The following is a 27983-nucleotide window of genomic DNA, read 5'->3' on the forward strand; positions in this document are numbered from 1 at the left end:
GTTTTAATTATTACATAAAATGAATGGAAAATAGGATTAAGGATTTTGCACAATTGTAACTCATTGTATTAGGAATTGGAGCGTTTTTTTCAGCTGGAGAGGCATGAAAAAAAACCAATAGAATGAAGTCCAATTGGCTCCAGCTTCTTTTTAATATTTCAGTTTACTAGACAACATTTGAAATCATTCTTCACTGGCATGTAGAGGGAATTACTGGGACACAAATTATGTAGGTGATTTTGCAAATCAATCCTGTTTCTTCTCAGACTCTAGATTTTATTATTTGCTCAGCAGAAAAATGTTTATGGGACCCCGTCTCTGCAACCCTTTAGCTTTATCTCATTTACTAGCTCTGTTTATAAACAAGAAGTTTTCCAGCATTGATTGAGAAATTGACCGAAATCCCCTCTGACTGAGAGAAGTCTCATGGCAAGACAAATTCTGGCTTGGTAAAGCTATGTAGGGATGAAAGTCTTAAAATGGCTATTGTGTCATCGTAATAACCAGTCCACATGTGCAAATGCAATAAAACCCAAAGCTTGCTAAGATGTTAGCCACCTCCAACAAAGCCTAGAGAGCTTTACATCCACAGCTAGAGTGGTTCTTTCAATTTTCCCCTCTCCCCCCCCTTTTTTTTTTTTGCTTTCTTGCACAGTGATTTTAGCCTGAATAAACTGCCCAGTGAATGACTCTGTTCTTTACAATGTCTTCACCTAAGTCAATTACCCAATAAGAATTTAGCAAGCTGTACCAGTTCATTCAAGTTTTCCCTCCTCAAGCTCAAATTCTCCCTACCTCCCCCTCCTCCACAGGCCTGCTCTTCATCTCCAGCTGAAGTGAAATCTGGTAAATATTACACTTACAAGGTAACTGGTTTGGAATGTAAAGAATCTCAAGCACAGCAGTCTCTCTCCTTGGCACCTAAATGTATATGCTTTGTTGCCTAGTGCCAAACTGCATTCAACTGGCTTTATGCAATTCAAATAAAGGTATTAAAATCCTGTGATATATAAACAGTCAGATTGTTTACCAATCAAAGTGACAGTTAAAAGAAATGCCTTCCTAAGGGAAACAGACAAGTGTTACTTGCCTTTTTAGTTAGAAACCTTAAAGAGTGCCGGGTCTTGAATAAATCTTTCAACTTTGGATAGAGGAACAAAATGTTTACATTTTTTGGTATGATCTTCATAAATATAGAACAATGGAAGGAAGATTCAGGGACGATTTGTTATGCTCTTCACCTCCCATAGAATCTTTCCCCACATCATCACACATAGCCATGGTCATCAGCAAGTGGAGGACTTCCTGACATTTACAACAAAGCTCATTGGGCAGTATTTTAAACCAAGTAAAAGCTTTTCCTGCATGTAGGATTTTTAAATCATTTGACCACTGTTCTGCTAGTACAGAATTAGCCATAGATGTCTGCAAAGTGTGGTACTTAATGAGTTAGGAGAGCCAAGTTGGAGACATTTGCTTACAGTATCTCTCGGCAGCTGAAAATGCCTATCTGGATGCATTAAACAGGCCTCTGCCTGCTGCCTAGGAGACAATGTTGATGCTAACGGGTGAAAATATAATCACATTGCAGTATGCAGATTCAAATGTCTTCTCTTTATAAGCAAGCATTACTGAGTGGCCAAAATGAATATCATGGCAACTACCTTCTGTATCACACAGTATGGACTGGCTGTCAAAAAGCACATGGCTGTCAAAAGGCACATTTCTTATCTGCTAATTTAGGGCGAAGTCTTGAGAGGTACTAAGCAAATGCAGCTCCCATGAGCTTCAGCTGGAATTGCAGGTGCTCCAAAAGCATTTCCAACCCCTCTGAAATTTGGCCTTTCAATTCTTAGCATTTTCACTTTCTAGTCCGCATGCTTGGGTTAAGATTCCTTACATCCAACACATAGAAATAGAAAACAGATAGGATTTCCAGCTCATAGCACATCACTGAATGCTTTAGTTGGACGTATTCCACATGCTCCTCGAATACTGAAAGGTTGAAGAAATGATTTAGATAGGGTGAGGAGAAATCTGGAATTGGACAGAACTCAAACAACAGGTAAGAAATACACCATCCTTTCTTATTCTACCATATCCGTCAACAGCCTCAGGACTTTCTGACTGGTATGGTACACTAACCTAACTATAAGAGGATTATCTTTTTATTATGACCTATAGAACCTCCCCACTAAATACTCCTGAGGGAATTCTATGCCAAAAAATTAAAAATCCCCCCACCAAAACTGCACCTGTGGTCTACCCCTTCCCCCACTAAATGGTTCCCCTGGAGAAAACTGGAACACTGTATCCTGCTGGTAGCGTTTGCTTGTGGAACAGAAGGAGACTCAAATAAGGGACTTATACTATTATCTGAGTTTAGAAGTCTCTGGTATTTCCACTCAAAAGGCAACGATGACAGAAATGGAATGTATCCCCACTACTACACTCACTGAAGAAACTATGTTAATATAAGATTTTACACATCCAGCTATAGCGGGAATGGATTATGTGGTAGCCACAAAAAATTCTAATAATGTTAAAACTTTAGAGCTTTCTAAACATACTTTAAACCTACCCTTACCTCAAAAAACTTACTACGAAAGCACCTCTTCTTATCATCTGCTCATTTGAGACTGAAAAGGGGAAGGCGGAGTGTTTCTTTATCAAGGTTGAAAGAAGAAGAGACCACCCTGTAGAGATGCATGTGTGAGAAGCAGACTTACTGTAAGTATTGTTCTGTCTAATGGAATACTAAATAGGAATCCTTGCACCATTAGGCTTGAATGTCCAAAGAGGTCACATGTAGCATAAGGTTCTCGAAGCAATTACAGATGGGCTGCCATGTATCCAAGAAGTCTGAGACAGAATCATGCTGTGACCTGCTGTGACCATCAGTATGAAACAGTGCAAAAGGATTTCTGGGTACTCCTTGTACTATAGGGAAGAATTTTAAAACAGCTGAAGGGAGCAATGTACTGTACTAAGTATTTCTAGCCTACGCAATTAGAGTAGTCTGTCTGTTAGCTTTTTCCATGGTGTCTACTGTGAGCAGGCTTCTGTCAAAAGATGGAAAAGCAAGTCTGCTTCCAGACAGTCACTGCAAAACCCACCAGGATTTTGACAAAGGTATAAGACAAACACAAGGCCAGTCAGCCTGTACTAAGAGCTTCAATTCAGGGAAATATGGGAACACCTTTAGTTGACTGCTCTGCTTTGTTCTACCCTCACCTGCAGCAGTAGATCCACAATAGTGTTGCCCAGGTATAAGTGAGCACAGAATTCAGCACCTAATATACAAAATGGAAACAAATGAGATCACTTTGAATCAAAAAAAGGGAAAAATCCTACATTTATGTAATAGTTCCATGACTAATGGCAGGATCTAACAATTGTTCATCAGGCGTTATTGTTTCAGATTTCTTGGTATTCCAAAGTATCCTTGGAAATGCTGTAAGCATTCGTATAAATAAATGATTTACAGTTATTTTTTGGTTTCCACTAAAACAACATATCTTTTACATATTTTGATCTAAGCAATTCCTCAGATTCAGAAATGGCTGACTGTGTCCAGAAATCTAAGAAAGGGATCGCTGACATGAACAAAAGTTTTAATGTATTCTCCCATTGCAATGAACATGAGATTTATATTGAAACAGAAGATCATTTGGTTGGCAACCGTCTAGCTGTCCTTTACCAGGAAGGCCTTTTGTGTACAATAGAGAACTTTCCCATACAATTTAAAATGGGAAGAAGTTAGTAAAAAAGGGCATATTGCCAAAAAACTTGGATTCAAAGTTTTCAAATTACAATACAGTTGTTATTTCTATTACAAAACTTGGCTAGTCACTATTTTTTATTGGAAAAAAATAGATCATTTTTCTGAAACTAGCATAATCTACTGTGCCCTAGACAGTCTTCTCAGCCTTAAAATGGACTTATTTCAAATACTGGTTATTGTAGATCTAGACAGATGCCTTGCCTGGAGCAAAATCATATACAGACTGAAAAAGGATTAAGTATTTGATACAATCAGTGTGCACTTATGATATTTTAACCCTTCAGTGGCTGGAATGGAAGAAGTGCAAAACCAAACAAAATCACTGAGCAGCACAAATTACTGCAGCACTACAAAGCAAACACAAGGTAGTAGAGTGCCAGTGTGGAGGCAGGGCATAACAGCAGCTCAGCTGTTATTCTGCAGTATGGCTCTCCCTGGTGATAAGGAAGTAACTCAAGGATAATCACATGAGTTAACTCAGGAGTGAAGACACAAGTCTTGTCTGTATTGCATCTGGTATTTTCAAAATTGATTGAGCTTCCTATTTAACAAGACAAGCTTTGGTTTTCCTGGATGTGACTGCACCAGCTAAATAGAGCTAGTTGGATCTAACTGAAGGACATGACAAACGTCTTTGATTGAGACAGACTCATTTTCCATCAGTCACAGCGATGGCAGCTACCTGCATCATGTTCATCAGCAAAGTATTAGTTTCAAAGAGCACGTTCTGCTAAATTGTCAAGGGGTTGGTTCCTTTTTTTCCCCCTCGGTAAGTTTCAGATTTTCTTTTAAGTCAGCTCTCCCACATACCAAAAGAGGTGTCAAAAACTCTGAAAGCATGACAGAAAACCTGCACTTCAAAATGACCCTACAATGCTGAAAGCTATGGAGCTGTATCAGTACCAGTGGGTATGACTGAAAGCTACAAACCACATTAGCAGGTACTCAGAATTCCACAGATACTGAAATGATGTCCAAGCTTACCAACAGATCAAAGTAAAAAGGCCCTATTTCTACAAGTTTTGATCGCTGCTTTTAGTCCATTAACTGTCCCTGAAGTTTCACCTGTTTTGTTTCTTAGACTGTTCTTTTCCTAACAATAACACCCAAATAAATGATCCTTGAAGCAACACTTGCTTCATTTTTGTAGGAGCTCCCTTCCCGTTCTCCTGGACAAACATAAATGGTTGCGGTGAAGTGGGGAAACAGGAGACAGACAGAAAGAATCCAAAACTAACCCAGACTGTGAACTGAGTTGTAGTCTACAGATTGCTTCATATAATAGGATGATTCAGTAAATACAGATTTACAGCAGTGTGAGAAACAGTACCTTTAAAGATCAAAACAGACTAACAAGGCATCTGCTTTTGCAAAGAACAGACTATGGAGCAGATTACTTATGAACACACTAGTATAAAGCAACAGAGCAACCAAGAGGGCCTTTCAGAACAAGTTGTTGGTTTTGTGTTGTATACACATTATAGATATATTTTATTGATTACAGTTGTTATCAGTAGGATAGTGCAGGTATTTAACTGATTAAAGCTAAAGAAGCATAACTTTAAGTAATCTTCCTGATTTAATTTAGTCAGATGATTCTGTTTCAAGTTACACAGGATGTTAAGGGCTATTAAGTACAGTATATAGTGTTTAAATTGGCAAGGGATTTACAGAAAATAGGGAACACCCTTCTGCAAACTAGGATGTGAAACATGGAACTGACCCAGAAATTAGGAAACCAAGTAGCTATACTCCCTTTGGGCAAACAGTCCTGAATTTGTAAACTCTGAAATGGAATGTTTTTATTGAGAAGCATCATGCATATTGACATGTGTTTCAGCGGTGCCCATACCTTGCCCAACTGGAGGTTGCTCTGGTAAGCTGCAAACTCCCTACACTGAGGGTGGTTGCAGCATTGTACAGCAGAATTCCAACACGTGCATTTGGTAGCGGAATGCACTTTACCCAGCTTGATACATATGACAGGAATCACATAACACTGCAGAATGACACTTACATACAGCCAATTAAGACACCTCATCTAATGCCACTGGGATTCTTGAAATACAGCACATGAAGAAGATTTTTTTCAGTATGCTTAAACATTTCAAGAAGTTCTCCCATGTGCCCCTGCATATAAAAAGCTTTATGGACACCTAGAGAGAGTAAAAACAGAGTAATTAACTATGAAGTTTAAACTGAAGCTTAATATGTCTGGGGAGAAATAACCCAAAATACTGGTGTTCTGCTGGAGGGAGAGTCCTGGGAAGTAGTGAGAGATAGAGTTGACAGTGGATATAGCAGATTAGAGATGAATTCCCAATCTGACATGGCAGCAGAAAAAAAACATGTGCTTTTGGACTGCATGCCCAGAGGCATCCCATCACAGAGCAGGGAGGCTGTTCCAAGTCTACATGCAAGTGCTACACCGGCACAGCAGTCCTGATGCAGCTGCGCCGTGGTAGCGTGTCTGGTGAAGATGCGCTGTGCCGATGGCAGAGCGCTCTCCCATTGGCACGATTATTCCACCTCCGCGAGAGGCGGAAGCTGTGTCAGCGGGAGAGCGTTGACACAGCAGCGGTGTGGACAACGCTTAGGTTGCTGCAACTTGTGTCGCCCCGGGGGTGGCGTTTTCACACCCCCGAGTGACGTAAGTGACATCGACTAAAGCGGTAGTGTAGACCAGCCCTATGTGAATCAACTGTGGCCACATCAAGAATATTGCATTCGGTTCCTCTGGGCATCTCTTATGAGAAAGATACTGGCTAACTGGAGAGAATTCAGAGAAAAGCAACACAATGATTAGAGGGCAGGAGGAGCTGGCTAATGAGGAAAAATGACAAGAGCTACATATGCAAAGTGGGTGACAGTAACTGTTGACAAACCTCTGAAGCATCTGAACACCAAGAAAAGAGAGCTTATTTAGGGCAGTACTACCATTACCCTGGAAAATATCTTGTTAGTTAGAATAATTTCTGGCACTGTCATGTGAATGCTAACAAGGTGCCAAAAACATTATCAGGTGTTTTTAAGCACTCAGATTCAATGGTGGTAAGTACAGAATAGACAGACAGATCAGTTAGGCAGAAGAAAGAGAAGCTAAAAGCATCGGGTTAAGGTTGGGTTAGGTGGAATATCAGGAAAACCTGGTATCTCCAGACAGCGAGATATTGGGTACAATTTTCAAAAGCACTTAAGTGATATAGAAGCCTAAGTCCTATTAACTTTCAATGAGTGCTTAAGTCACTTTTGAAAATGGGACTTAAGTTCCTAAGTCACCAAGCTGCTTTTGAAAATTTTAATCATAGTCCCTCAGAAAAAGTTAGCCTATCGGTTCAGACAGTTACCACCAGACTGGACTGAAGTGAACACACACCAGCATTGGCAGGGAGATGGCAGACCTGTCCTATTAGATCTTTTCCATCCCTAACTTCTCTGATCTATATGTTCTGTTACATATATATATTTGAACTCTGCTCTGCTTTAAAAAACAAGAAGGATATTCAGTGCCTTCTAGAAGCAAAGTGATGAACAACTTGCACCTACATCACTCAACACTCCCACCCCCACAAAAGTTTAACATTTTGTAGTTTCCCTGCCCCATCTTGGTCCTGATTAAAGGATATATTATGAACAGCAGGAAACAGAAGACAATCAGCAAATAATATTTTATAGAAGTCTCTCAGTTTGAGAAGTCAAACCAGACACAGAAGATAGTGTACGACGGAACTTAAGAAAGTTGGTCCTTGTATTGACATGTCTAGGATTATAAAAGGTGCTTATACATTTTATTTAGATCATTCTTTCCTAAGAAAGCGATTTGCTGTTTATAAGCATTCCAAGAAAACTATACAAACCAGTCCAAAAAAAAAAAAAAAAAACTATAAATGGGCTCTTTTCATGATTTATCTGTAAATTTTGGTTGCCACCTACATCTCAAACCTTTCAAGTATATCAATGCACATTTTTGTCAGAAGTGGCCAAATCATCTCCTGCTTGCATGTTACTCAATGCTAAGAGAATTATTGACAGGCATTCCTGATTTGCCAGGAGGAACTATATGTCCTTTGTAAAGAAAGATATGATCTTAGTAATAGAGAAAGAAAAAGGAAATAAAACCGCCATTAAGGTGAAAAAGTGAAGGCAAACTAAAGCAGGGCCCAAATCAGGCAGTAGTAACGTGCTCAGAGAAGGGGCGCAAAAGAATGCCCATGCCCCTTCCTGTGGGTGATGCAATGTTAATATTTCAGGCCTTACGGGATCATGGTTAGTTCAAGGCCAGTCCTGATATTCTGTTAGAGACTATTGAGTCAACAGCTGGCACTCTGAACAGCTGCTGAATTCAGCATCATCTCCTTGAAACAGGATCAAAGCAACGCTGTTGCTGTTTCCATAAGAGTAAGTTGGGCCCTTGGATTCAAAGGAAAGTTACACACACTTATCTGAAGGAAGAATTTGGCCCACAGTTAGATGTTAACACTGTCTTTATAAATCCCTGTCCTCCAGGGATTAGGACTATGTCACGAACATGTGGCTTCAGAATTAAATATGACGTGCCTATGCCATTTTACACCAGTTGAGGACCTGCATGCAATTCATTTAAAAAACAAAATATAAATTTATAGTTAATATCAATTAACACTAACAGATTAGATACACAATAGATGCTTAGGAAAATGCCAGTTCTATATATGCTTCCTTGCCTAAACCATTCCAAATATATAGCACCATTCTCCCCTATCATCCACCTGAAGAGTGTGGGAGGCTAGATAATGCCTAGGTTCAGCAGTGACAAGTGCATTAGATGGAGACAAAGAGATGGAGGCTGAGACGAAGGGAAGCACAGAAGAGGTGAAGGAGGGAGACCCATTAGCAAAGTAATATACTCATGGCACCAAATGTAGAGCACTAGTGAGATGGTGTTTTGGAAATCATAACAAAATAATCTGAATAATAATAAAAATAATAACTTGAATGATGGTGGTGCTTCCAGACCTGCACCCCATTGGGCGAGGCACTGTACAAACATAACTGAAATAGTCCTTGTCCAAAGAACAAATCTGAGAAGATGGCATTTTCCATCTCTGCTAAACCCTACTGACGTGCTAAACCCTACTGACAGTATGGCAACTCTTGCCAAGCATTGCACATTGATTGAATAAGGTCAGGAAGAGGATACTACTTGGCTTTGATTTATTGAAGACGAATGAAAATTAATTACTTTAGAAACTCTTTTGGTCATTTTGAGGTCAGAAGTAGGGGAAAAAAGGAATTCTCTGAGTTTAATGTCTTCTTATTTACCAACCTTATTTTCCAAAATAGCTTCCGTTTTTTGAGAGGACATTTATCAGATCCTTAGCCCTTAACAAAGAGGAAACAACTATAAAATCACAAGGCAGGCAGTCAGAGCAGAGATCTATTGCTCCCACTTTCTCATAATTTCCCATGTGCATTTACAGAGTGCTTTGAGATCCTTGGATGAAAGATACTAAAGAACTGCTAAGTGTTGTACTACAGACAGCCATTTAAAACACACACACACACAAAAATGACAATGGTTAAGCTGTTCACGTTCGAAAATCAGATGCTCTACATGCTCAGCAACTTCTTCCAAGTCACTGTTTGCTACATATTTCTATTAGGGGGAATCTGATACCGGTCTTCCTCTTCCATGCAGACACAGATGGGCCAAGAGGCAGCAGAATCATAGAATCATAGAATATCAGGGTTCAATAACAATGTGCTATTAAATAGTGAAATAAGTAGGTAATAAATGAAAGATGGCAATATTTCTTTGAAGCATCCACAGTTTACTGGATAAATAATCCATTTAAAATACAATTTTCTAGTATTGTACTAGAGCTAGTTCTCTAATCAACAACAGCAGCTCCTCAGGTTAAAAATGATATGCCTTGGTAACAAAATATGCTTTCTCTCTCTCTCTCTCTCTCTATATATATATATATATTTACCTGGGAAACCATGATATATATTCTTGTTATTTGGATGAATAATGTAGTATCTTTATATATAACTTCTATTAATGCAGAGAATTAAAGAACTCCAGTATAAATAAAATAGAAAAACTATTTTGCAATGATGTAAATTTTGTGATAAAAGCAACCCAGTGCCAAATTCTGGCTGACATCCCATCCTCAAGCCCAGAATTTACCACCCTCCCCTCACTAGGCTGAGTAGTACTTTACTCCATGAGTAATCCTATTGTGTTTCATTGGAATTACTCATAGAATAAGGTTATACTCAACACAAGTAGGGTGGCAGAGTTTTAGTAAGTTCATTATACTGTGTGTTTTTTGGAGTCATTGGAGGTATTTCATCCTTAATTTTGAACTTCCTGCTTTTGCTGGTGTGCAGTAAAAGCCTAAAGCGAAACAGTCTAACAGTTTGAGCCAGAAGTTTGACCTACATTGCAACTACTATTGTCTGATGGGGAAATATACTCTAGATTCTAAATTCTCTTTGCAAACCTCACACTCGGCTGACAAGAAATAACAATCACTATAAGCTATCTGGCCACTGTTAAAGAAGTAGTAAAAAGCAGGCCCTGCAAAAAGCAGTAACACTGAATGATAAGTGACATTTCTAATGCATAATTCCCTCTTTCTACTGTAGGACTGGTCTCTAGATAAGTCTAGGTACATTGGACTAGTAGTACAGCTGCAGGATGATGAATACTATCAGCACAAAGAAATCTTTGAGCTGGTATGAAAGTCTGCAGTTTAGAGCTGACTCGTTTCTTCTTCAGCATAACTGTTTATATCATGGAGCATCCATGGCTCATCAATTTAAACTGCTAGCCTATCAGGGCAGGAATTGTTTCTTACTATGAATATGAGAGTGCCTAGCACAACAGAGGCCTGATCTCAGTTGGGGCTTCTGTACTGCAAATATTAAGGTATCCTTCACTTTGCCTCCTAAAGCCTCTCTTGGATAGTATTGATAGCAACAGATGGATGCAGCATATTTCTTCCAAGGAGTTGGCTGCATTTAGGTTTGGAGTGAAATGATTCCCGTAAATACATGGCCAAATTCTCGTTGGCATGTGGTTCCGTGCACCAGAAAATCCTCAGCCAGCAGCTGCAATACGGAGTGGAAAGTGGTTCCTCCCATTTTGGCCCCTCCACAGCATCAAAGAAGAGTGAATCTGCAGGGCCTCTGTGACAAGAACTATGGAGCAGGGGATGCATATGTAACATCAACAGACCCTCATCGGCAGGTGGAATCGAACCTGGGACCTCTGGAGCTAAATGCATGAGCTTCTACTGCATGATCTAAAAGCCCCACATGGCCCTTAGCTCAGGCTGTAGCAGATTCATTAATCTTTAAGTGGTCTTGGTGCCACTTGCTGGGACAGAGCACCACACCCAGGAGATGTGTGGGTTACACACACTCCCTGATCTGGCAATAGCTGATAGGTACAGCCTCCCTCTGCAGATTATGTCTATCTATATTAGTGTCCGCTGTTTGTGTGGTTTTTGGAGGGGTGGTTATATAACCACTGTCACTGGGGTATCTTTAAAAAGTTAAGAACAATAAAAGTCCAGAATATAAAGGGTTTTGTCTCCATTTTTCTGGAGCACAGTGTTACTGCTTGTGTAGAGGTTTGGATTATTTTCTCTGGGGCACTATTAAGAATAGCAATTCCTTATCAAAAAAAGGGTACCTTGATCTAAACACTGTCTGGTTTGTACTTTGTCTGACCTCTTCTGCCAAGAAGTTTCACAGCCAAAGCCCTGCCACCAAGAATGCTTTGTTGCCATTTGCTGACTGTTGGAATCTGGGCCTATCCAGTTACGTGGTCCCTGTAAAGTGAGGGTAGATGTCTTGGTATCTCCTAGAGGGTAAGGCAGTCTCTAAAACAAACAGATTTCAGCCTATTAAGTGCCTTCTAGATTAGAACCAGGCTTTTGAGCTTTACACTGAAGCAAATGGGGGAGCCAGTGAAATTGGCAAAGCACAGATGTGATGTGTTTGCACTGGGTATTTCTACCAGTAAGACATGCTCTACCAGCTTTGGCCTTTTTGAAGCAGTTGCGTCCAACCTAAGTAGAGTGAGTTGCAATATTCCAACCTGGGCATGTTTAAAGCCTGGATCACTTTGGCTAGGTCCTCACCCGAAAGGAGTGAACATGGCTGACTGGTCAAGTGAAGGTCAAAGAAGGTGTTTCTCGGCACTGTGGCAAGCTGCATGTTGAGGGGGAGTAAGGCTTCTAGCAAGACCCTGAGGCTTTGCACCACCGTGACAATCTGTGATGTTCTGGATCACTGATGATTTCAGTGTACTGGTTAGTTCCTTAAAAGTATTTTCCACTCCCTACCAGCGCTGGTTCTGTATTTCCTAAATTGAGTTTGAGCTACCGACTCTTCATCCTTTTGCTGATTTCATAGAGACATTGGTGCACCCGAGTGACTGCAGAGGCTGAGTCATTGGAGAAGACATTCAGATGAGTTGGGTGACAGCTAAGTCTATGAGGAGTACTTGTGGCATCTCAAGATCTCTCTGAGTGGTCTCAGGAAGAAGTTAACGACGAAGGGAGCAATTATTGAGACACAGAGGTCTAGCTGTATCAGCAGACAGATAATAGGCCTGGAGAAGATTCTCCATCAGGGCCATTTTTGTATTATGCCCTGATCTGAAACCTGATTACGATGAATCAAGGAGTCTAGCAGAAGATAGATGCTGCTGGATGCCCCCATCTTCTCAGTAATTACGTTAGCAGCAGAATGGTCCCAGCTACAGTGCGGGTACGCACTAGTGGTTTTTTGCACTCTGTACCTGTTTAGTGGGTGGGACACAACACGTGATACTGACCCTGTCCTGTGTGAGGGGGACTAACCCATGTAAACCTGACATAGGTCAGGTGAGTGACATTAGGAAACAAAGTTCTGTTGTCTCTTACCAGCAGTCCTGCAAGTCACACTTTTATTACTCTGTACCTTATTAATCAGTACTCTGTAAATATATCAGATTTGTAAAGTTGTTACTGCTATAATATGCTTGCAATTTGCAAAGGACTATAAGAATCCTGAAGCATCATCAATATCCAATACACTATTTCCAGCAGAAGGGTTCACTCTGAGCATTGATACTTTTGCACTGCAAACCAGTGATGGGCCCAAACCAGAACAGATCCACATTTCCCCTGAATTTTGGAAAAAAGCTGATGTGAATCTGAGCCTTAGGGCTTGTCCCTGCCTCTAAATATGTTGAAATGGAGAGGAGAACACAGGCCCTATTCTCCCTAGAACAATTCTGAGTATGTGTGTATTTGAGAACAGAGGCAGTTCATGCAAGGTGACAGTGAGGATGGCTCCAGCTGCTTAGAATAGCCCATTTTCCCTTACCAAGTGTTCAAAATCACAATCAGCATGCAGTAACTCGTTCTTACACTAGCTGCCTTCCCTCCAGCACAGACTCACTTGTCTTTTTACTCAATTACTATCTAGCAAAGTAGGTTGTTTTTCTTTAAACAAAGGGCCCTGTGGCCTATCTATCCTGCCTGGAACGTTTAAAAATAGTCAGCAAATGTCTGCATTGGTTTGTAGAGAGGAGATGAAAGTAAGTCCCACGGTTTAGATCCTGTTCCTCTAGCCCCACCTCTGCCAGGAAGCGCTCCTGTTCCTTTGGCAAGCCCTGAAGCTGGCTTCTGACACTGAGCCCAGGGCCCAGAGAACAGAATTTCTAAACTATTCCCTGGCTGTAGAAGGAAATGAAAGCAAGTCATTTTCAAGAAAAGCAGGTTGAGCAGTCCAACCTTTTGCTCTAGAGACAAAAAAAAACAAAAACAGGAAATATACAGAGAGAAAAAGTGCAATCAGGAAGGGAGGGGAAAGAAAGTAAAAAGAAAATTGGACATTTTGATTCGTATTGCAATCAAGTGAAGTTCACAGATTCTAATCTCAGCCAATACAATTTAAAATAGTTAAGATAAAGATACTCCAGCTAATGGATAATAGATGAATGGCAGAGACAGAAGAAACAGCAAGTTTTTAACTGAATTGGAATTCTGATGTCTTTTCTGTCTCACATCAATAATTAAAGTGAAAGCAATGCTTGCAAATTAGAACTGGAAATGCACAGAATGATTTTGCATTGTCAACCAGGAAGAAACCTCAGAAGAAACTACGGGATAATATTAATGATATAAATACCTGGAGTGGTGAGATTACTCTTTATAAAATTTCAGAGTGGCCCTAAGCTGTGACTAACAGACCTTTCAAGTCTAATGCCTTCAAGTACAAATTTAGTAACCACTAAATTTCAAGTAGGCACTTGTCTATTATTTTATGCTAGTGTAATAAGCAGCCATTTGATCTGTCAGTGAAAAAAATGTTTGCAGCGTTGTTGTAGCCATGTTGGTCCCCAGATACAAGCGAGATAAGGTAGGTGAGCTAATAAGTTTTATTGGACCAACTTCTGTTGGTGAAAGAGACAAGCTTTTGAGTCCAACAGAGGTCTTCTTCAGGTCAAATAATGAGCAAACAATGATCAGATCAGGCCACTATGCAGCTAGGATTCATGAAGCACAGGTCTTATGGTTATTTGTGATGTCCAAGCAGCCATGAGTGGGGAGGGTATTCTGGATGTGGGTTTCTTTCCATCCTGGTAGAATGGCTACTGGGAGATACAGAGCCAGCCTCCAAGCTGCTGAATCAGCACAGGATAGCCCGGGCGAGGCGCAGGGATGTGACTTACGTGGTCACTTGCATGACTTGGCCTAAGGTCAAACCTGAGGAAGAACCAACACGTAGTAACTAGAAACAAAACTAAATCTCAACTTTTAGCCAACGTTAAATATTTTTTACATTGTTAGTATGTGAGACTCAGGCCAAACCTGCCCTTCATTGGCAAGTTCTATAAATATGAATACACAATATAGCCTGCAATCTTAAAAGCACCCACATGTATTGAGTGCCTAACTCTTTTAGGCACCTTTGAAAATCCTAGCCATAAACAATACTCTGAAAACCTATAGATTTTAAAAAGGAATAAGACCTTAACTACAGGATTTTGAAACCAACCTGTAGAATTCTAACCATGTAGCAATTGATGCTGCAGTCATTATACAGACCAAAGTCCCACTGGAGTTAATGGAAGTTTTCCCTGCTCCCAGACTGAACCCTGAGCCCATAACCAGGAGTCAAATTTGATTCACCCTGCCACATGTTTCTTTCATTCTGCACTGCAAATATACTGGAGGGCAGCATGTCTCTGATCACATCTATGCTTTAACAACAGTTTTGAATACCAATACTGGGTCCCTCCATATAGTATTACACTGGACACAGCACTAACAACTGTTCTGTAAGGAACAATGTTACATTGGCAGGCAGATGAGCAAGATGAGCTAATGATTTTCAGAATTAGCCTCCATAATGATACCCACTAATGATAAGCCAACAGAACTCAGGCTCTGAAGTGCCTAAGTCGCTTTTGAAACTGGGATTTAGGCTCCTAAGTCATTTGGACCCTTCCATATTTTACCCAGGGAAAATAGGATAAGCCCAATAAATTCATAATTACCGTGGTATATGCTAGGCTCTAAACCTAAGTCAATGCGTTTAACCCTACTGGATCCTAGGTTAACACACAGCCTCTCCCCAACTACAACAAGTCAAGTTATCAGTTAGTTATTAGTTAAAAATGAAGCCAGATCTGGAAATGTATGCTCTGAGCAGAATCTCTTGTCTCTGCTCCTCTCACACACATCAAGTGGCATTATGGCTCCATTAGTAAGCAAGCCTTTGAAGCAGAAGATTGTAGGTTTGATTGTCATGTACACCCAGGCCCCTGCACACCACTGGGGCAAGGCAAAGGAGTAAATGAGAATCAGGCTCTTTGGCTTTAATTCCTACTCCAGAATATTTGGGCACATACTCCAGGCTGACCCTGATCAGGCACGGGAAGTACTGCAATAATGGAGCTTTCCTTTGGACAAGGGGGTATACCAAGCCCCTTCTTTTTTGCCTCTGATGGCTGCTGAGCTCTCACTGATTTTATTTGTGTTTTTAAAAGCGCAGGATAAACTCCTAGAAAAGCAGGTTGCTCAGGGGATTGCTATTTACAAAGGGGGCCTAAGGGACCAAATCTCATTGCATTTTGATGGGAACTAGATAGCTAACTCCCTTAGGCTCCTTTGAAAATCCCATCCACAGTGACTGCTCCATTTGCCGAATCAGTCATTCAACAAACTCTGATCTCCACGACTCCAGTGACAATCTGGATTAACTTCACTGATTTCAATGGACTTACCCCAAGTTTTCATCTGTGTAACTGAGATCAGAATTTACCTCCAAATATTTAACTCATCACTTTGTGAGGCACTTTGAGACACATCAAGCAAGAGAGGCACTATCTAAAACCACATTCACTTTCAGCCCATTAGCACAGTTCCTGTTCCCAAACTCCTTTGCTTTCCATCTTGTAAATTCAGCATATATCATTGCAGCTAGTTGACTCAAAACCTGCTGCTTTTAGCAGTCGCTCTGCTGGTTCCAGCTCCATTCAGGATGGACTTTAAGATTTTGCAGATAACATACAAGGACCTTGTTGGCTTAGGCCAGGCCTTTCTTTCTAATCTGTTGCTTGGTGGGTTACCAGATTCTTATTTGCAGCCTTTAGAATCTTTCTTGCTATGTCTATTAAGGTTTTATTTTTACACTTGTCTGTAGAGAGACTGTTAGATATGAAGCCCTTAGCTTCTAGACTAGAACTGGATTTAGGGAGGATGATAGTAACTTATTACAGCATGTTTATCTGCAAGGTCTTCATGGTCAGATTGTCATTTCTTTTAGGGAGGGGGCTGTGGAATACCTGAGAGGTACAGGACATGAACTTATGTCTATTACTCTGTATTCTATAATCATCTGCTCTTGCCATATTGCTGCCATATGTTGCTACCAGATGACATCTGCTATCAAATGCTGCTACCAATAAGCTACAATGTAGTTTATTTTTAAAGCTTTTTACAAAGCCTTATACCGAAGAATATCTCTGAGGGCAATTTATCAAAGGCAAAGAGCCACATTACAAAAATATGTCCAAAAATACCTTGAAAATGTGGTTATTTTTTTAAACCGAGGGTAAAGCATCATAGGCCTGATGCAAAGTTTTTTGTAGTCAATGGAAAGACTCCCACTGAGTTCAGTGGGCTTTGGATCAGGCCCTAAATCAGTAGTACAGACTCTCAACAGTCATGTAGAAGCAGAAAGTTCAGGGACTTAGCTGCAACACATGTGCAGCTGGTCTTGTGGTAAGTGTGGATTAGACAGAACTCTCTCCAGCCCTACCATAACACATGGCCTACCCCCAAGAGGAAGAGAATTTTCCCAGTAAAGTGGATCAAGACAGGACCTCAGTTTGGAAGGGTGGAATGTTCCCTTAGACACATGATACTTGTGACTCAGCCATTGGCAATCTATTTAAAGATCCTTTTTTCCGCATCTTTTTAGGGTTTTCTGTTCACAAGAAAGGAGGGATGTGTGAAAATTCCAACTGACTCGCTCCCAGACATAAAGATGGATCCAACCTGCCATGTTTGGATCCAGATTCAACTTTTGAGAGAGCTTGGACACAGGGTTTTAGTACAAGCCCATTGTAAAGACATCTAACTGCGAGTTTAGATATCCAGCTGCCCAAAACGTAGATCCTGAATACAAGCCTCTTGGTTGGTAACAGCACCAGATCAGTGGATTTCTTCAAGAAAGGTGGTACTTATTCCCAGGCTGACATGCCTAGTGCTCTTCATGCTGTTTGGTGCAATATTCTGTCACTCTGTATTACATCAATATACAACAGGAAGGACAAAGAAAATGTGCAAGCATGTCTCTGCATATCTCAATACTGAGATGCGGCTACTCTGTATCTGAAGGGCACATCACAAAGAACTTGAGCTCAGGGAAGGGAAACAATGGTGCAAGCCACCTATACCCCTACTCTGCTAGGAGTCTGGAGCCAGAACAGCAGCTCACAAACTGGGCAGGATCAGCCGGTGAGCGGGTGGGACCAGAGCACCCAGGACATGCACTGATCCCACACATCTCCTAGGCAACAGCCACTAGCAGAGCTCCTACGCAGCCCCTATTTAAAAGTGCCCATCCCGATAAAGGATGGCAGTAATGTAGCTGCCTTTCTTTCCTCAAGGGTGAATGCCTCCTGTTGAAGCTGCTCCAGCCGGCATGTGGTCAAGGGGTGCAAATTGCCCCCTTCACATGTGGGAATGAAGTTGCTAAAGATTTCACTGACTATATTTTCATTAAATATGAGGTTGCGCAGGGTTAGCTGGAGTTGACTCCAGTATGAAGAACCTCATAAATGGGGAAGTCTGCAATTAAGATCCAAGAGGAAAAGCTGGTGCTATGTTCACTATTCTCACAGGAGTTGTTTCTCAGCTTTGTTGGTCTGCCCCATTCTTATGGGCAAGTAGGGTTTGAAAACAGACAAGCAAGTTCCTATATTCGCTAATTTCCTGCGGTGACTTAGATTCCTCTCTCACCATTCCAGGCTTGCCAGCCACTTCTGGCCAGTACTTCAACTCCTCTGTACCTAAAGAGGGGGAACTTGCGCCTTAATATTTACATGGCACTTTGAAGACTTAAACTGCTATAAAATTGCTACGTATTACTCTTCCTATTAGAACTCTTGACAATTTCAGCTAGTCCTTAGTGCCTGTTTTTCCAGAGCACAAAAACACCAATCCGTACAGCACATTGGGCAGCGTCTGCTCAGGAGCAGCCAAGCTTTGAAATAACAAGGGCTATTGTAGGTCAGGTTTGAGATGCATTAGCAGACATGTACAGACTGGAGAGCTTAAAACAGCATCTGCTTACTGAATGTTGGGCTCATTATTATTGTTTAACACTCATATGGCAGGATCGGGCCCACTGTGCCAGGAGCTGTACAAACAAACAAACAAGACACAGGGCTATCAGTTTTTCAACTTCATGAGCACAAAGTTCACTCCCAATTTTTTTTAAAGGAAAAACCCCCACATTTTGATTCCTTAGTCATCTCTATGATTTGACCAACACTCTGCTTTAGTTGAGCTAGCTACTGAATTGCAAAGGCCCAACGTAAACAAAAACAAATAAGAAAAGGAAACTTCAGCAGCGCTTAGCTTGCCTTTTAAAATTCAAGACGGGGTTTGAATGAGACGAAGCCAGTGAAAACACAAGACACCAACACTGGCCAAATGAGGAAAAATAATGAATTTATACAAGTGAAAAACTGAAATGGAAAGAATGACAGATCAACTGCTGCACTCGGTGTGCACATAATAATCACTGATAGACCTTCCCCAGGAAGTGTTGAAATTACCATCACTGAAATGAGTCCAGCAGTTTAAAATTAAATTATCTTTCCCAGAACATTCCAATTTGGGCTTTGGCAACAACAGCTGTTTTAATGCTCTTAAATATATTTATATATATTTTTAAAAAGTGTAGTATCCTCTTTCAAGCAAGACCTCCCTCTTAGTTTTTGCGAAGTCAGACTGGACTTGTGGTCATTTTGCAGGGTCCTTTTTTCAAAGCCAATGTTCGAATTCACAGTCATCAGATTAAGCAACAAACAGGGATTCTTACAACAGCCCTGAGTTATGAATGAATGGTTATTTGTGAACTAGCCTGTCAAGACAGATGCAGTATTTGTCAGAGTAGTGTGGGTTAGATATGGTGGGAAGGAGCCAAACAAACAGAGCCAAGGTCAAAGTCATAACATTTTCTTTCTCTCTCTTTTTTTTTCCCCTGTTTTTTTCCCCCGTTTTGTTTTGTTTGCTACAGTGTTTGCTGAAATATAATGCACTAGTGAATATTTTCACTCAGCCTGCCCTATATTTTTGTCTGAAAAGCAATATCTTCTCCATGCAAGGAAAGCAAATGAATTTATAAATAAATGAGTAATAGTTTTTATAATACAAGGAAAATATAACATATTGGGCCTGATCCAAAGCTCACTGAAGTCAATGGAAAGATTCCTATTGATTTCAATGACTTTGGGGTCATAGGGAACTTGGATATGTGGTGCAATCTTGTCCAGATTAAAACTATTATTGTTATTTATTTGTATTGCAGTACTGACTGGGAGGCCGTCATGGACCAGGACCCATTGTGCTAAGTTTTCTACAAACACAGAGCAAAGAGACAGACCCTGCCCCAAAGAGCTCAGCCTGGTGGCAAAACTTCCATTGACTTCAGAGGGAGTAAGATGAGGTCTGTAGTGAAAATCCAGAATAGTTTCAATGCACCTCACTGTGCATCATGAAACCACAGTTATAGGAAATTTCTGTTTCTAGGGGCATACCTTCCCCTCTTGCAGGAAAATGTGTATGATGGGAAAAGACGTTCTGAAAATCCCACCAGTTCAAACTCACAGGGTTGCTACAGAGCTTTCTTCCCTAGGGTGGGAACATGGGATAGTATCCATAGGATGGCATTCAGGGTGCAAACTTCACACTGCCTGGGAATTCACAGGGAAATCCAGGTGTGTCTCCCTGGGCCTCGGGGTATGACGGAGTCCATCTGCACTGCTTGCCAGACCCTTCCCCTAAGGTATATTATATGGCTCATGCAACAGCCACAGGCTTCTTCCCCTGAGGGAAGTCAATACTGTACTTCAACAAGCAGTGAGAAAGCACAAGCAGATTTCCACTTGGAACTCCACTGGGTTTGGAGGCCATCGTACTGCATAAAGAAGGTGCTTCCCAGCTCAGAACCAACTTGCAGAGCTCCTGCTGTATGTAACAAAAAAACCTCAACAATTACCCAGAGGTATACACCTAGTTGTTCAGATCCAAAAGCTCAGCACACTGTCATATGAGCTAAAGGAGAACTCCTGTAGTAATTAGTAATAGCACAGTCCCTTCTCCTCTGTCAGCCACTAGAGGGCATCATCATTCACTCATTCATTCACACAGAGCCTGCAGCTTACATTGGGAGGAGGGGGGATATGATGCCTGGAGTTGAATGTGCTCCCCACCCCCTTGTGCAGAGTTGTGGCCTTTGAACCCTTTCCCCCTCTCCTTTACTCCCTTCTGTACCATTCAGCTGTATTTTTGTACTTCTGGGTTTTCCCTCACAATTATTATAGAACAGCAAGGACGGTGTAGACAGTTTTGAAGGAGTTGTTTCAAGAGGAAATGTAGCTGCTGTAGCCAGACCATTCCAGGAAACCAGTTGATAGTAATGTTGCTGTTAGGTACCTACTTGTGGATATCATAGATTTAAAAAGAAACAAACAACAGTTTGCGGTTGTAGGCAGGATGCAAACATACTCTATACAAAATGACAGAAGCAAACTTTTTAGTCTAAACAAATCTGTTCAGCATCCATAACATATTATTAAATTAAAATAATACCTGGAGAACATATAATTCCCAGGCTAAAAGCTGCCCATTTAAATGTATAGCATATGGTTTCACAATGGGAATGGAAACATTTGTGCATCTTCACTAATGACTTGTTTTGTCAAGATGCACTGGGAGTTTCCTCTTAATCTGTAATGTGGAAGCATTTCTAGCACAGAGACACTTGCATAACAAAGAAAGCAAGCTGGCCAACTGGAAGAGACTCTTCAGAATAACAAAGATAATGAACAGAGAATTTTTTTTTTTTTCCTGAAAAAGACTTTTCTCGTCTTGCCTCTGCTACTGGTCCTGATGTTTAGCAATACGTTTTCTAAGCGCTATGAGGGATTTTAGCTGCATGGCTCCAAAATTCTGTTCATACCTCTGCTAATGTCCTATAAAATCAGGTCCCAGTTCAGCAAGCTACTTAAGCTTTAATTGTTAATGGAACTATTCACATCCTTAAAGCTGCACACTTGTTTCTTGCTGAATAGGGACCTCACTGAAGAACAAATCCTAGTGTCCTTGTTTAGCTTTTGCTCAGTTCTTATACATGCAAGAGTCCCAAATTTAAAGCGATAACATCAACCTATGAAAATATTTTACCTATTGTCCTTACAAGTGATACCTAAAATTACTAGGACTGACAAGGGTTAGTGAAAGCAAATAGTTTGTCTTAGTTTTTTTCAGTTTATTTACATTGTGTGTTTGACAGCACTTTGAGATAGTCAGTTCTGCTTTCTTCCCTCTGTAGCCATTTGCACCTTGATCCTATAACAGGCTGAAGCCAAAGGAACTTCATGTGGGTATAGGGTTCCATCTATATAGTCACTTACAGGATTTGCACTTTAGTCAGTCAGTTTCCTCCTTTATTTATGTGGGTCTTTCACACAGAAGCAGAGGACAGAAAAACATCTAAAAATGGTCACCTGTGACTGTAAAACCCCAAACTGGCAGAGGATTAGGGGCTGGGTGGAGTACCAGACAATCTACATTTTAAAAAACTTGACTAGATTCCAAGATGATGTATCTCTTTAAGACTGATATCAATGGGAGTTTTGTTTGAGTAGGCACTGAGACAGGGCTTCAGGATTTTGGTCCTAGGGTTTTGTGGTTTTTTGTTCTGGATGGTCTTCTGAACCCCTCCAAGAGCCTAAGGTATTCCTTCCATATTTCTTTCCCTTAGTCTCCCTCTCCTCAAATCACACAGTAACAGAATTTACCATGCCAGATCAGATTACTGAGCTCCCAAATCTGGTACTCTACTATTGGCTGTGGCCAATACCTGATGGTTCAGAAGAAAGTAAAAAACACCCAGAATGCACTTTGCCATTTGTATGATGAGGGTACATGTGGGAGGACTGATTCCTTCCTGACTTCAGTGGTGATCATCTTATGTATAGAAGCAAGACATTTGACTACCCCCCTCAGTATGTAGAATTACAAATGATACCATTGTTCATAATATTATCGCACCCCTTTTAAAATCCATCAGCAACTTCTTGGCTCTAAAGAGCAGGGGAAGACTCATGAATGATACTCATGTTTAAGCCACATGGCATCATTCCCACCACCTTCCCTCTACCCTACTGGAAGCCTCCTCCAGTGCTCCAAATTCCTTATGAGCAGTAAGAGGCTATGGGGAAATCAAACTCCAGGGAGGTGCTGAGCACCACAGCTAGGCCACTGGGTCAACACAGTGGGGAGGTTTAAAAGAAAATACTCCTTTTGAGAATGCTTCCATATTTTTAACAAAATAGAAAATCCTGAAAGATTAAGTTCTGGGCTCTGCTAAATGCAAAACACACATGAGCTGCACATGAGTAGCTGTTAACATTTGGTAATGATGCAATCAGTGAAGGGGAGGCATATAGCATAGACACCGCTGTACTAGTAACTCAATTATTCTGAAGACAAGAAGTCCACATGCATATAATTACTGGTAAATCAACTCCTTGTTCATAAAACAGAAGCATGGCCTTGTACCCAGCCAGTTTATAGGTGGTTTTTTTTTTCCATTGGTCAAATACTCAGCAGAATGACAGTCTATGTAACGCAATATTCATGCAATAGAGTTCATTCAAAGATAGGTTATATCAATAACTTCCATAAAATGCATGTATAGACAAGAGCTTGGCTTCATGGGGGGGAGGGGGACCTGTATAATATTAGTATAACGTTAATGTGAAACAACTATCAAGAAAAGAAATCATAATTTTTCAGGGTTTTGTATATTTTTAGTCCCACCTCCTTCAAAGATGATAGAATACTCAAAGTGATCACTTACTCTCATAAGGCCCAATCCCCATCAGTTTTTACTGACTGTAATGGGAGTTTTAGATGAATAAGGAATACAGAATTGGGCCTTTATATGTTTACCACAAATAAGCCTTCCAAATCCCTGAACACATGTCTCGTTAATTATATGTATGTATAATAAATGTCCCAGATGTCAGATTATTATTATTTGCAATCTGTAACTGTACTGATATTACATTTCTGCAGATTAACAGTGCAATGTTTGCCATCACTAAATTGAAATAAACATTCAATTTAAATATCAGAACCTGTCTAGTCAGCAATTTTATCCCAGAGACAAAATTATCTTCTAAAATGCTCCTGCCAAGGAAGGTTAAATACCTAAATATGACCTCATTTTAATAAAACCAGGACTTTGGAACTTGAAAGATAATGGTTTCTAGGCACAGAGTTTTCAAGCGTTCTATCATCTACTGTCTTTAGATTTCACATTCAATCTCCTTTTACAGATCTCTGTAAAACAACTCAATTACTGACTGTTTGGACTTTTATTACCTAACCCAAAACAAGATACATAGGGATTGCTGCAGAAACCAAAGCTCAGCTGCTTTTTGAGTTTGCAAAACTAGTGGCACAAAAATAATATCAAGAAGCTTTGGAATCTATTGTCTACATGGGTCTATTATTCTTTGACTCTCTGAATTTCCACATATATTCTGACTACAAGTGTCTTTAACCTCAAATGGACTGTCAAGCAGACTCCAGATGCCCCCTTATTCCCTCAGTGCAAACTATCAGTAAACCTTAGCATAACTTTACTTTGAGCCTTAAACTAACAGCATGTGAAAAGATTAATATGAATAAATTCAAAACTAATCAGATCCCTTCTTTAAATGTTGACACAGTATTATTTATATCCCATAAATACCTTCTTGACTAAAATTCATCCCAGGAGATTGGCATCTTGCCAGTTCTATTCATATTTACGGTATTTATATAGTACAGTTGGCCAAGGATAATATTTAAGACAAAATATGCCTTAGGGTATATACAATATCTCTTATAGTTTTCCTTTTACATCTCCTCATTGCTAAAAATATTTAGTCTGAACTGTATAAAATGCCTCACAAAGACCTATCAGCAATCTGCAGTGATATATAGCTGACTATGAGTATAATTAGAGCATATTTGTAATACTTGGGCTGTAGTCAGTTACTGAACGCTAACAACTTTGTGGTTAAAAACGCAACCACTGATCTTTCCCATGCCTTCATCTCAGCAGCTTTTGACCTTCAATGCATTCATATTGATCTCCTTCTCCTTCCTCATCACTGTCCCAGCGGGATCAGGAACTGCAGAGTTATGACAATTATTCAGTGAAGTCTAGGAGAAAGTGCAGCCAGTGCTGCACTTTCAATTTGTTTGTTTAAAATATGGTGGAGCAATTCCTTCCTTTCTGTCTTTTTTGGAAAGGTTCGCTCAATCCAGTATAACTAGAGAGCAGTGGAAAAACAGTTAACCTACTTACTATGATGTTAACCACGGCACTTGCACAGTAGTATTGGATCTGTTGCTAAATGGCCTTCTGATCCCAAACTTCTGATGCACTCTGTTGGTAGATACCTGAAGTCTATTTTATGCTGCCAAAACCCTTACTAATACTTTAGCACTGTTCCGGCTTTTGACAATATTTTAAAAATAGACCCTCTTTTGTCAACTTTGATGTCACACACTTCAGATATTTTAATTTTCTGACAAGTATACGGCTGGATTTGATAATAGTAACTCTTTGTGTGATTTTCTTTGGGGGGAAAAGGGGGCAGATCTGTGGTCAGGATCAATGCACCTTGCCTTCAAAAACCCTCTATTACACGTTCATACCCGTATATCAAGGAGTTGCTACTACTTCCTATGGCCTTTGTTAGTAAATACTTGCTACCAGGCTCAGGGCATGAGGTGTTGGGTCTCAAAACAAAGTTCTGACTTTCACCAAAATACCAGCAAGGATGGTGTGGCAGTGAGGGTGTGGGTGTGTGTTTTGAAGGAAAACTGCCACGATTTCTACGTTCGGTCTCAATGTTATTGCTACAAATTACACTGAAGCTTTTGCGCATACCCACTTGGCTCCAATATACATAAAAAAATCTTCCTTCCCCCAGGGTAACAAGGGTGGAGTATATTTATCCTAGCTGTTATTGTAATTACAATAATAAAATGGCTTTGACTGCGAGGATGTCCTGTACCTGATGGTGTCATTTAACAGTAAAAGAAGAAAAAGGCAGCTGCAAAGAGTGGGGTGCGGACACTTTGGCTGGCATCATGGGACTATCGCATGCAAGACACAGCAAGCTATAAAGCTACAACTTGTTAAACTAAAAATAAATAAAAGAAAATGCAATTAGAAACTCTAGGATAAAGTTACCAAGATGGCTACATTATCTATTTAAGCAAGAGGTATGTACTTTTCAAAAACAGACAGCAAATATATAGGGCATCAAGTGAAGGGTGGGGGAAGAGGGAGGGAAATGAACAGATTAGGCACTGGAGTTTCGGATACACTGATGGTGAAGTTATGTTTTTCTCTCTCTGGTATTTAACCTTCCTTGGCATGAGCAGCTAGTTTGGTTTTTTTAAGGACTTTTATGCTTTTCTGCACACCCACCGCCGCCGCTACCAAAAGAAAGAGGCATGTTATGATGATTTGTATTCATTATAGGTGGGATCTGATGAGATACCAGCACATAACATTTTTCCCTTTTATTGTTCAGAATGAGATGTGTATCATCAGTGTCATTCAAAAAAACAGCGAAGGGCAGAAAAATGAGAGGGGTTCCAGGAACCTGGCACTAAACAGAAGGGAGAACTTCTTTGTACCTAAATTAAAGGCACCATGAATTGGAAGGGTGGCTATTAAACTGCAAACAGAAGGGAGAGGTCTCTGCAGTTGTCCTTTCTTAGGGTACCAATTTAAGAAGAGATCTTGAGAATGATGTTCTGGGGATTGGGGAGTTGGCAAGGATGGGGAAAGAAGCCTGGGATTCTTTTTTTTAAACACCTTTTTTGAAAAACGCAGGGATAGACTAAGGCAAATTGAGGGGAAGAACAGCTGTGGAAAGAGATAGAGTCGTTTTAGAGAGGGAAGGGTGTGGGGGTGCAGCACGCCCAGGTCCTAGGGGCACACACAGTGACGTGTGTGATGAGTTTGAGGGAGAGGGTGAGAGGAGATCAAACACAGCAGATCTGCAAGCAACCGACCCCTCCTTCACCCCCCCAAAAAAGTATGAAAAACGAACTAAGAAGATGAGTGAAATGAACAGATAAGGGGGCTTATGGTACATGGGGCAGGTATTTCAGGGTACTGCCAAGGCTGGGGCGGGGGGTGAAATCACACACACACAGAGGACTTACTTTCGGGGTAAAAAGGCAGCATGTCTATTTTGTAAACCTCTTTGGCATAATACTCCTCATCGCTCCTCTCCCTTTCGCAAGTGGCGGCTCTGTGGTTGGCTTTCTCCTGCAGCAGGTCCCTGGTGCTGTTGTAGATGGAGATGACCTCCGGGGGCACCTCCTCGGGCTCGGGGTACTCTTCAGGGGGGCTGGTGAGCTTCAGCTTGCTCAGGATCTGTCCTCGGATCGCCTCGATCCTCTTGCGCATAAACTGATCCATGTCTAGGGTACTGCAGGTAGACAGGCTGAGCGCCACCGTGGCCAGATCCAGGGTGAGCACCACGCTCAGGAGATAGCGGTGCATTTTCGGGTTTAAACCCAGCGTCCCAAAAAGAGTGACTTGGAAAAGAAGGGGATGGGGGGAGGGGTGCAAAGGAGGGGAAGCAGCTGCGGTTGGAAACGCAACCGGGTTGCCAGGAAAAGGCAACGGGGGTGCAAATGAAAAACGCCCCCGGGTTACACAGGCGAGTTGCAAAGAAAGCAGGTCGCTACCTCTGCATCAGCCTCCAAACTGAACAAACATGGGGGGGGGGGGGGATTTTAACCAGCCCCCACCGCGGCGAGAGCCACTAGAGGAGAGTTTCCCTAGCGAGCCGGTGTGGCGGGGCTGGCCAGGGAGCAGCGCTCCTGAAGCCGGAGGGCGAGCGGGTGGCAGCCGGGCGCTCAGCTCCGGGCTTCAGCTCTGGGCTCCTCCAGCGCCACGCGCGGGACGGGACGGGACGGGACGGGCGATGTCAGGGGCGGGCTGGCGGCGCGCGCTGAGCTGAGCTGAGCTGCTGGCCCCGCGCTGCGGAGCTGCAACAACACACGCAGCAGCTGCGAGCAGAGCGAGCCGCCCCGCAGGCGAGAGGGCGCCCACGTGTGTGTGTGTGTGTGTGTGTGTGTGTGTGCGCGCGCGCGGGGAGAGTCCGGGACGCCCCGGGGCTGGGTGCGGGGGGGGGCTCTGCTCTTCGCTCCTTCGTGCGGCGCTGATCCTGCCGCCGGCACCCCGGGCTGCATGCACCGACCAGCCCCCCTCTCTTGCGGTGCAGCTTCCCCGGCGCCCTCCTCTTCCTCCAAAAAAAAGCCAACCCAAGCCACAGTCAACAAGCCGGCGCTGCTGTTGCTGCTGCGGCGGCGGCGGCGGCGGC

The 27983-nt window shown here is 41.6% G+C and overlaps 1 protein-coding gene across 1 annotated transcript in view; it reads right to left on the reverse strand.

Moving 5' to 3' along the window:
- The window catches only part of TGFB2 (transforming growth factor beta 2), a 69009-nt gene extending 41606 nt beyond the window's left edge, over positions 1 to 27403 (reverse strand). The window contains exon 1 of the mRNA XM_077811937.1: positions 26815 to 27403. Coding sequence (XP_077668063.1) covers positions 26815 to 27157 — 343 coding nt within the window. The 5' untranslated portion in view covers positions 27158 to 27403. The remainder of the gene's footprint in view (positions 1 to 26814) is intronic.
- Positions 27404 to 27983: the final 580 nt, after the last annotated feature.

The sequence above is a fragment of the Eretmochelys imbricata genome, chromosome 3 (assembly GCF_965152235.1).
Source record: "Eretmochelys imbricata isolate rEreImb1 chromosome 3, rEreImb1.hap1, whole genome shotgun sequence".
Taxonomy (NCBI): Eukaryota; Metazoa; Chordata; order Testudines; family Cheloniidae; genus Eretmochelys; species Eretmochelys imbricata.